This window comes from Ostrea edulis, chromosome 7 (assembly GCF_947568905.1).
Source record: "Ostrea edulis chromosome 7, xbOstEdul1.1, whole genome shotgun sequence".
In the NCBI taxonomy this organism is placed as follows: Eukaryota; Metazoa; Mollusca; class Bivalvia; order Ostreida; family Ostreidae; genus Ostrea; species Ostrea edulis.
Window position 1 is genome coordinate 75,760,528 of NC_079170.1, and position 12,033 is coordinate 75,772,560.

At 35.2% G+C, this 12,033-nt stretch overlaps 1 protein-coding gene across 1 annotated transcript; it reads right to left on the minus strand.

The window, feature by feature from the left end:
* Positions 1-6,991: 6,991 nt before the first annotated feature.
* Positions 6,992-10,821, minus strand: LOC130048516 (uncharacterized). The gene is made up of 2 exons (XM_056145366.1): positions 9,752-10,821; positions 6,992-8,418 (listed from the first exon to the last, which is right to left on the minus strand). Exon 2 carries the CDS (start codon positions 8,415-8,417, stop codon positions 7,389-7,391), a length of 1,029 nt encoding a protein of 342 aa, XP_056001341.1. The 5' UTR covers position 8,418; positions 9,752-10,821; the 3' UTR covers positions 6,992-7,388.
* Between the last annotated feature and the right edge of the window lie 1,212 nt (positions 10,822-12,033).

Here is a 12,033-nt window from a genome sequence, read left to right on the forward strand (position 1 = left end):
CCACTCACTCTTAACGTGAGGGAATACCGTGTTTATTTTCTCTCCTCCACTAAATCTAAACGTGAGGGAATACAGTGTTTATTTTAAAATAAAAATTCATAAACCCCTTGTGGTCCAGATGAAATTTCCGCAGCTAGAGGTTTGCTCAATGGTTTAAAAATAATGGGGACGTATTGATGAAAGTCACTTCTGTCATCAAATAAAAAACGAGAATTAAAGCAGAATGCTGGAGGTAAGGTTAATAACTGAACTACTTCATCCCAGCAACATTGTACATAGGCATCGTCACAAATCACGCAGGGCGATGTATCGTCTCCGTTCACACTATGTCATAGCCGTGGTTTTATGATTTAGAGAATCCTCGATTTTATGTATATTGATGTTCATATATCAATCGGGGAGCTCCCTTGATATTTGTTTAATAAAAGAAAGAAAGAAAAAAGCACTCGAAGACATCGCGTGGCTCGAGGCGGAATTATCCGAGGATTGCCGATTTTGGAAAAACTGACACAATTGCCAATCAAATAAGTTTATCGATACAGAATTCGCAACCATGGCCTGTGTTGCTAAGCCGAGTTTCATTTTATATTGTAGGAATATTGACCTTATATACATATATGTGTGTTGACCGGGTTGGGTTTGAAAACTTCACAATCTTGTAAGCGAAATGTTTTTTTTTCAAATCTAGCGAGTGCTAATATTGACTAATATAAGTTCAATTTTTAAATATATAGCAAAACTATATTCCATTGTTTTATGTTGATGATTTATTCATCTTCTCGCCACTTTAGAAACTGAAGCATTATTCATACTGATATCATATGAATGTGTGAAATATCAGAATTACGCGCGTTTTCAATGTTCATCCAACTGAATCAACTAATTGTAGTGAAAAGTTTCAATTTGTGAATAATAATACCTATTCGTCCTGAAAAATAAGCCAAGGTCAAATTTTATAAGAATTACATGTAATTGATACTGAAGCTTATCAAACGATAGCTGATCCAGTCATTATTTACAACAAAGCGTGGCGTTCAACAACGACTCAGTTATTACACGCTAAAAAATTTCATCATTTAGCAACATGTTATTGCTGAAGAATTCTTAGCTACATGTATGTAATAAATAGCTACATGTAAAACTTATACGGTACCAATTTTGATGCACCAGATGCGCATTTCGACAAATAATGTCTCTTCAGTGATGCTCAACCGAAATCTTTGAAATTCGAAATAACTATGAAGTTTTAGAGCTAAATATAGCCAAAAACAGCGTGCCAAAAAAGTGGAGCCAAATTCGTCCAAGGATAAGAGCTGTGTATGAGGGAGATAATCCTTAATTTTGAAATGAATTTCTAAATTTTGTAACAGCAATTAAATATACATCCGTATTGTATATAATTAAGAGAGAGAGAGATGCTCCCTGTTTCAGTAAACGTGCCTAGTAACGATGCATTGTACGTTTAAACACTTATGTAAGAAACCATAGCAACTGGGATAAAGGGTCTCACATATATTTATAACATACATTGTAAGACCTCCGCATAACAAAAACTAAAAGTCGCAATAAAACATTTAATAGCAGAACTTTTAGTGCTTTCTCTCCTGATGAAAGCAGCGTCATATACACTAGTGTTAAACTGATGATAGTAACGATCGTATCATCCCAAGATAGCGGAAGAAATTCCGGAAAGACCACGTTTACTTATTATATCTATTTGTATTGTTTATTTGCGAATGATATATAGGTAAGAAATATCATACACTAGCAAGAACTACGATCAGGTGTTATTTTAACTTTTATATGGCTCATATGAACAGAAACTTCGTCGTTGAAAAAACAGGGAGGATGATAGTAACGGAAATGAATGATGATAGTAACGTAAGAACTTTTGTTATTATCCTCGCTGTTTTTTTAACGACGAATTTTCTGTTCATATGAGCCGTATAAAAGATAAAATAACACCTGATCGTAATTGTTGCTAGTGTATTCTATTTCTTACCTACATATCATTCGCAAATAAACAATACAAATAGATATAATAAGTAAACGTGGTCTCTCCGGAATTTTTTCCCGCCATCTTGGGATGATAGCAACGATCGTTACTATCATCAGTTTAATACCAGTGATATACAAAATGTATTATTAACTTTAAAAGTCGTTGGGAATCAGACATGCATGACCTGTGTTGCGTTTGGACGATGATTGAGATCTGCGTATAGGCAATGTTTCGTGGCACTATAAATATCAGGAACGTAGACTTTATCTAATATAGATGTATCTTTTTGAAAGCAGATTCCAAATGATACATGTCCGAAGTCTTTGTGCTGAATCCGGAGTTCCTAACTCATGGAGGTGAAAATACGAAAAGTGGTCAATCTCATAACTCCTATAAGCAATACAAAATAGAGTTGGGCAAACACGAAGCCCTGGACACACCAGAGGTGAGATAATGTGCCTAGGAGGAGTAAGCATCCCCAATCGACCGGTTACACCCGCCGGGAGCCCTATATTTTGATCAGGTAAACGGAGTTATCCGTGTAAACGGAGTTATCCGTAGTCAAAATCAGTGTGTTAAGAACAGTCTAACAACCGGTAGCTAAATATGAGAACTGTTGCAAATACTCTTATTTTCTTGGCATTGCAGGCAACTTCTGATCGTTGCTGTACCAAATTTGATTTAATCAATCTTTATTTCAATATCATCTTTTTTTCTTTACATTGGAACCGATCAGTACATGTATATGTTGTTACTTTTAATGTCATTTATTATGATATCCATTGAATGAATTGCATTATGTTATTCTGAGCATTAGAAGTAAATGTTCTTCCTTATCTCAGAAAAGTGTATAGGAGGAGAGAGAAACGCTGGACGAATTCCAACAATGTTTCTTCCCTAGACTAATTAAACATCACAGTGATGGTGGCAGACTCCCTAAAATAAAGATACGTAATTTGTTTCCATTAAGTGTGACTACATTTTCACCTCTTTATATATTGCATAAATATTTGAAGGAAAAACAGCTTTTAATAGCAATTGGAGTATTTGAGAAAACCATAATTCACCACGTCATGTGTGCTGCGCCCAGGTTTTTCACAAACCACCATCGATATTTGGGATTTCTTTTAAATGTACAACCTTGAGTAAATTCTTGTTACATCTGAAGGCAAATTATTAATTAATGACTTTTGGAAATTTGCTAACATTCAGGATCGTTATGAAGTCCCTGATTGTTATTACAAGCAACTCATCTGAAGAGAGAGAGAGAGAGAGAGAGAGAGAGAGACTCATTTTACGTACTTTAAAATAAAAGACCGACTTGTCAGTAAAAATGTTATTTTGGGGTGTTTATTGTTTGGTTGTTTTTTTTTTACATACAAACTAGACTCGTAACCTTCTATCTCCATGCTAAGTACGCAAGCAAGCGTTTAAATGAATGTTAAACGATCCTCTATCACAGAAAAGCTGAAATCGGAAATTCCAACTTCACGATCTTTTCAGGAAGCGTAAAAGCAACCGCGAATGTACCAAGATTACTCCCATTGTTTATCAAATTGAAATACAAGCACAAAAGTATGTTTTGTCTTTTCCAACATAAATATTTGCCAGAAACGATATTCCCCACATTAAGTGAAACTAATAAGTGACTTACGTATTGGCTAGGAGCACCCATTTTATACGCATTATCTACATCCGGTGAACGTAATGTATTCTATGGTTGTATTTTCCAAGCTTGCTAAATGCGATTGCTCGGAAATTGTCTCAATGTCACATTACTGAAAAAACATTTATTTTCGTACGGCAAAAGTCTGCAAAAATAACAATATCACTAAAGGGGATTTCATCTCATGTTTGAATAAAATTAACCTCAATCGGATCAGTTCATTTACGGAGATACATATATTTATGTCACAAAAAGAAAGAACACCCCCCTTACGAAAATTAAAAATATTTCAAATTTTGTTTTGTGGAAAACTTTAAAAGAGGTTCGCTAATGTCAATTCAACAAGCATAAAAGATTATCAATATCGGTCAAAGGTACGTCATAAAGGTCACTTGTGTTGAGCATAATTGTTGCCACCATAAGAATGCGTCATACAGCCATAGAGATAGTGATCAGGGAACGGAGGTTGTTAAATTTGGGGGTCAAAATGCCATGATAGCATCACAAACAAATTGCACAGTCGTTATAATGATCTAATTTGCAAATACAACCTGTCATTGTGACAAATGTTGTCTGACCTGTTTCATACCAATTGTTGGGGTCATTCTTTACAACATATGACTACGGATTACTCCGTTTACCTGATCAAGATATATAGGGATCACTACGGGTGTGGCCGGCCTAGGTACCGGATCCTACCTCTGGTGTAGAGGTCTTTGTTTGCCCTATTCTTATAATTCTGTATTCTTGATAGGATGTATCTCCAGTTTGTTGTTATCTTCATTCTCACCTCTGGTCGGCGCGGATTCGAATCCCGCTCGCGCCGGTAAGTGAGGAAGTTTCCCAGTTTACTTTCGGAAGGCCGGTGGTCTCTTCCCAAGTACATTGTAACTGGGTTCTCTCTTCCACCAACAAAAACTGGGCGCCACCAGATAACTGAAAAATTGTTGAGTGTGGCGGAAAACATCTAAACAATCAATCAATCAATACAACACGTACGAGTACGTAATAATGATTTACAAGGTTAACAAAGACAGAATACATCATCAAAGATGCTCGTACAATATTATGGAACTTTCAGTTTTGTTTGTTTTGTTTTTAGCTCTTCTGAGCCGAAGGCTCAAAGAGCTAATGCTATGGCCATTTGTGCAGTGTGCGTAAACTTTTTAGAAAAAGGGCTATAACTCAAGAACCCCTTGGCCAATTTTTTTTCAAATTTGTTACAAGGTATCATTGTCCCAAGGGCTTTCATACATACTAAATAGAGGGGTGTGACCCTTTAACGAGGGGAGATAATCAGGAAAATACAAACAAAAGTAGTGGTTGCTAAAAAATCTTCTTCTCAAGAACCACTGGGCAGATTATCACCAAACTTACACATAAGGATGAGGATATGTTGTAAATTAAAAATTGTTCAAGGCATTACCCTGGGGCAAAGGGCGTGGTCTCAAGGTCACTTCAAAGTTGACCTAAATTTATATTTCCTTAAATCTTTGATATTTTAGTCATTATAAGGACTAGGATCATCAAATTTTGACAGTTGATGCATCTTAGGACCTTGTGTCAAGTTGTCTCAAAAGTAGGTCACGGTGACCTACTTCTTGAATTTTGCAGGTATTTATTTTAAAATTAATTTTGATGCATATCTTGGACACTTTGAAGCCTATGATCATCAAAACTTGTCAGTTGGTGGATCATGGGACCTTGAAATGCGTCAACTGAAAAATAGGTCACCCTGACCTACTTTCTGAATTTTATGGCTTATCATTTATAGATATATTTTAAGTTGTTATTTCAAATACCAAGAGGTTTAGAATCATCAAATCTTGTAAGTTGATGCATCTTGAGGCCTTGTAATATATTTATAAAAAAAGTAGGTCACAGTGACCTACTTTTTGAATTTTGCAGATATTCAGATTTCACATTTTCAATTTTAGATGCATATTTTGGGCACTGTAAAACCTAGGATCATCAAACTTTGTCAGTTGATGCGTCTTCAGTCTTCGGTTTGTGTCGACCAAAAAGTAGGTCACCGTGACCTACTCTTGGTATTTGACAGCTAAATTACTATATTTCAGACACTATTTGACCTACAATCATCAAACTTTGTCAGTTGATGCATCTTGAGTCTTCGGAGTGTATCGACCAAAAAGTAGGTCACTGTGACCTACTTTTGGCATTTGACAGCTAAATTACTATATTTCAGACACTAATTGACCTACAATCATCAAACTTTGACAGTTGATGCATCTTGAGTCTACGGAGTGTGTCGACCAAAAAGTAGGTCACCTTGACTTACTTTTGGAATTTGACGGCTATATTTATATATTTCAGATACTATTTGACCTACAGTCATCAAACTTTGTCAGTTGATGGGTCTTGCATGTTCGAAGGGTTTCGACCAAAAAGTAGGTCACCTTGACCTACTTTTGGAATTGGACGGCTATATTTATATATTTCAGATACTATTTGACCTACAGTCATCAAACTTTGTCAGTTGTTGGGTCTTGCATGTTCGAAGGGTTTCGACCAAAACGTAGGTCGACTTGACCTACTTTTGGAATTGGACGGCTATATTTATATATTTTCAGATACTATTTGACCTACAGTCATCAAACTTTGTCAGTTGATGCGTCTTGCATGTTCAAAGGGTGTCGACAAAAAAGTAGGTCACCTTGACCTACTTTTGGAATTGGACGGCTATATTTATATAATTCAGATACTATTTGACCTACAGTCATCAAACTTTGTCAGTTGTTGGGTCTTGCATGTTTGAAGGGTGTTGACGAAAAAGTAGGTCACCTTGACCTACTTTTGGAATTTGACGGCTATATTTATATATTTCAGATACTATTTGATCTACAATCATCAAACTTTGTCAGTTGATGGGTCTTGCATGTTCGGAGTTCGCTGACCAAAAAGTAGGTCACCATGACCTACGATTGGAATTTGACAGCTATATTTCAATATTCAGATACTAATTGGCTTAAAATCATCAAACTTTGTCAGTTGATATTTCTTGGGTTCTCAAAATGTGTAAACCAAAAAGTAGGTCACATTGACCTACTTTTTTCGAATTCTTAGGATTTAACTAAAGATTTAGAATACTAAGAGGCTAAGAATAGAAATGGCGGGGTTGTACAATTTATCAGAAGAGCGATTCTAGGCCCTTGGGCCTCTTGTTTTACTTTATTCGGCCAAGCATTGGAAATGTGGTGAAGTATTCTTGATATTAAGTTTCTTTTTCAAGGAATACTCCGTACTGGGGCCAGACAGACTAATAACATGTACATTGAGACTTTGTAGAAATATTAGCTACATAGATATCGATTTTTGTATGTTTATTTTCAATTTATCTTGCAACAAAGCGTGCTGGAAACAATCCATATTAAACTTCGGACGCCGATATCAGTTATGTGTGACGTAATTGTTCATAATCCTGTGCGCTGAATGGAAATGAAACTAAATCCTCAATTCCTGATGAAAATGCAATTGCAAAACACTTGCTATTTTAAAAATATCTTAATTCCCAATTACAAGAATTGTACGGGATATACATGTATATATTAGTGTTTAGCATCCATCAAATGAGATCACAGTAGATGAAACAGCTAATTCGCAATGCTAATAGTTTATGTGCGTTTTCTTTTTTAAATTGATGATATGGAAATGCGATTCAACACAAATTTCTTGACAAGGAATATACATGTAAGTTATGATCTTTCAGCTTTCAAAAGAATCAGCAAGCTCAAGAAAACGAAGCACGTGGTTATATCCAGCTTCGGTCATTGGCTGCTTGTCAATTTTGTCTTCCGTTACGTGTAAATGTCTTCTAATAGAGCGGAAGTCTCTCAGTATGGCAGACGTCGTCTTGTGTCTGTCAATAAAGTCTGGCATCTGAGACTGTTTCATTAATTGCGCATGCTCCCTGCTGTTCCGTTTCCTCGGAATCGTGTCTATATCACGGAGAACGTGTTTGGTTTCCTTGTCTATAAACCTCCTCATTGAGTAGGTAGTTTTACAGTTTCCCGGAAACATTTTCTGAAATTCAGCCTTCAAGATGGGTTGATGTTTCCTATGACGTATTCTCTCATTTTTCTCTTCCTCCTTGTGGTCGTTATTAGTTTGTTCCCATAATGCAACACGCTTTATCGTAGGTAAAAAGCACGCTGTTGTCCTTTGAAACTCGGCATTTTCACTATCACAATCTGCAACACTTTTACTGCGTATTTGATATGATACATCCTGATCGTCACTTCCGGTGGAATCGTCTTGTATTGTCAGTGGTCTTTCCATTGGTTTTGTTATATTCGGCAAACTCTGATGCATCAGCGGTAATTCTCTGACGTCTCGAGACAATTCCTCTATCGCTGTTTTGCTTCTTTCCAGCTTTGGTGATATCAATTGGTCATTTGTGGTCATCGATGATTGAGAAACGCTTCCCCTTTTCGTTTTGTAAAACGGACGCTTTATCTCTCCATTATAAACTCTGTCTCCTTTCCGAAAAGGGTCATATTTTTCAAATCGATGTTGTCTGAAGACACAACCTGTTGCTACATATTCCATTACCAAATCTTTTAGCTTATGAATTTCCCGGCCTTTATTTATCCGTGTAAAATATTCTTCGCATTCAATTTGTTGAAGCTCACGAGACAGTTTCCATCTCTCTAGACCATTCTGTGTCGATGTAAATGATGCAGCCATGGTGCTCATTCCATTTGACTGCAAAACAAAGTCACCCGATTTCTTCATTCTGAACAAAAGAAGAATGAACACATGACAAAGCATGTATTTTAAACAGTGCTGTTAAGGAGCCACAACACATCGTTATAATGGCCGACTTCCTTTTGAATAATGAAGAGGGGAAAAAAGAATACCAGCATTACAAGTATATTTCTTTTAAATCCAATTGCCTAGCTGGGTAGCTTCATAGGTTAAGGTGTCGACTGCTTATTTGTCGATCGTTGGTTTGAGTCAAACAGGGTTTTTATTTCTTTTTCCAGATATTATTTTTTCCTAAAACTGCATTTTTATGAATAAAAGAAATAAATATGGTCAATTCTTAAGCTTTTGCTTTTTAGATATTGTGCATATCCGCCACTTTCCATCCATGTCATGTTTATCTGGTGTGTCATTCCTACTTAATGCTTTTATTTCTCTTTACTACTCTTACAGTATATAAAAGTAATTTACTAAAGTGATTGGTGGTAAAACAGAACAGCTCACAACGACGGCGTTGAATGGCGTGTGTTGTAGAAGAAAAGCCTTTGTACAATTGTTCCCGTGTGTTAACAGTGAAAAAAAGTTCTAATGAATTATTTAAATATCTATGTTCAGCAAATCAAAACGATAAATAGCATACTGTCAAATATGATAAATTAGGAGGCCGAACCGTTAACTATGCATTCATGTCCCTATATTTTACATCAAACGCAATCAGACTATTAAGTCTGACAAATATGCAGTTGTACAAGTGTTATAATTTAGAATTTACCATGTGACAGTTAATACAAATTTCACAATTTGAATGCAATTGTTTTATTTACTGCCACCCAATAAATTCAACATTTACATTGACACAGGAACGTCTGTATGAAAATAAACCACGTTTGGTGGGGGATTGAGCCTGCGTCTTATGTTAAATCATCGGTGAGATGCTTATTAATTATACACCACTGAAACCTCAAATGTTTAATTAGCAGCAACCCAATATACAGATTTTTGTAGTAAAGTTTCAAAATGTGCCATGATCCCTGGCTTTCTTGCTACATACATGTATACATCTGTCAATATAGGTCCAATATATTTGTTATGTACGTTAATTAGCACGAGCCCAAAACTACTGAAGATAGCGGCGTTCTGCGGTAAATTGACGTCACAGAGAAATTGCACAACTACTGTACATATAAAAGTACAAATAAGTTGCAATTATAATTAAAATATAAAAAAATTGAATCGAGAACATACAGACATTCTATGTAATATAAACGGGATATCTATATCGTTTTGAGGTTGTTTTGTTTTTAAATTAGATAATAGTGAAAGTTTCTACACTACAATATTTATGTATATGAATAGTTACTTACATTTCAGTATGATTTGAGACTTCGGTGAAATTTACACCAATGTTTTCTTTTTTCTACAATAGGTTCCTGACTTCACAAAAAAATTTACCCAGCTCCTTAGAATGCACCAGTCGTTGTCAATAATTTCAACGACCGTCATTTGTACGAATTGCTTTTTCAATAAAAAATTTTTAAATCATTCAATATGTCACAAAGAGTTCTCCAGAATGTTTTCAATATCTCGATGGATATTTGCCTTTGAGTAACAATCGTATGTCAACATTTGTGTAATTATATTTCAAGTGATTAAAAGATCGTAATTTGTTCACATATAACACAAGCATTTAAAAAGGAAAGTATTGATTGAAATTGTCCATCTCTACAATGAAACTCGGCTATTTCAATATTCTGTTAAAGGAGATCAATTTATCGCAAATAGAGTAGAAAGGTACACTCGCTCTGGCCTGTTCATTAATTCATCTTTTGTGAAGGAAATCATAGGATGAATTATTCAAATTACGTTTTGCAATAATGGTATTATGGTGTTGAAAGGCTTCACGCTCAGATTTTGTTAATCATTGTTTATGTTTTTATACCAGCTTACTGTTAAGCCTTGTTCATTTAGTCTCTTGTTACATTCGTAATATAAAGAAACAACGCTGCGTGTGTGTTGTTTTTATCAGCACGTTCCGTCAGTGTGTATACCCAGATCGTATCAATCATCCAATATTCATACCATTGCAGTGTGTGTTCAGTTTCAAAATCATTTATTAAAATAATCAATTTGATGAATCGATTAAATGAATGTGCCATCCATTTAGAGCCATTAAAGTATTTTCAAATCTTCTCGTTTAAAAAAAAACAGTCCTCATTCATTGCGAACTATAAATGAATGCTTATTCTGTTCTGTTCTTAAAAGTTTGTTCTAAATAGACAATCTTAAAATCGGTTAGTTGGATTCGACATATGAAATGTAATGAGGTTGTCAAAGCTAGTCAATACTCGCTCTGTAAAACGATTTTACTTGTGTTATTTTGAATTTGTCCCGTTTTGAAAAAGAATTCAAATACAACCCTTATACTACTGCATTTGAACTTTCACGAGAAAATGTCTTTAAAAGGCTGAATGGATTGCAGTGTGGTGATCTAATATTCTAATATATTGATTAAAAAATTATCAAATAAGGAAATATTTGGTATATCATTACTTACATTTTATCACTAATATCTAAGTACATACTAGTTCAGTCTGATTAAAATCAAACCTCTCACTTCGCTCGATATACGGATAGTCGCCACGCAGCGACTATCCGTATATCGAGCGAAGTGAGAGGTTTGATATTAATCAGACTGATAATAGTTGTGCATGTGAGACTTTAAGGTAGTGAGTTTTTGTCTGTAGGTCAAACTATTTAGTGTAGGCCAAGCTTTTGTGCCACAGTGCGGGAGGTTCAAACAAACAATGATTTCATAATCATAGTACATATAGGTGAAGTAAGTGATTTTTTTTTTAAAAGTCAGTACTCTATAACAACCTAGACACATAGCATACATGTACATGTATACACTGACATAATCACTATCATGCGCCTTAAATGTGCGTTTACCGATTCAAATATCTGTATACTTGTATCTCTCATTTCAGAAACGTGAAACTCGAACTATAGAATGTAAATATTCATTATCACTATGGCTATTTTATACATATTATCAAGGAGATAACGAAGCGTTAAGAACTTGTGTGTCTATCCTTTTGACTCTTTTGTCAATAAAATAATTTCAATTCAACATTTCGGAATACGGCAGTGATGTAGTTTTAAATCGTAGATAAAATAGGTTAATAAAGCTACATGTATGTAAATGAATTATTTGTCAGTACAAAATAAGTACATTGTATCCACCATATATCGATTTTTAAAGCTTATAGCTAATATTCTTATGATTTCAAGACTATCCGTATTTGTCAATCAACAAAAGACTTTACGTTGACATTATAAAGTCTGCATTATTGCTTAGTTTGATACTGTGGGGGTCACTAGGACGATAACATATTGATATCGAGACTTCGCGCTGTTGTTGATATCGAGACTTCGCGCTGTTGTTATTGACTGAAAACATACATTTATTACAGGTTTTCAAGAGAGCACGTGTATAGGAAGACTACGTTGGAATGTGAACATGAGCCCCGAAATTTACTGTGCATGAGGATCTGGGGGGGGGGGGGGCATATCCGACAGGGGACCTACCTGGTATTTACATGTAAAAGATATATAAACATTTGTGATATATTAGTGTAATTGAAGG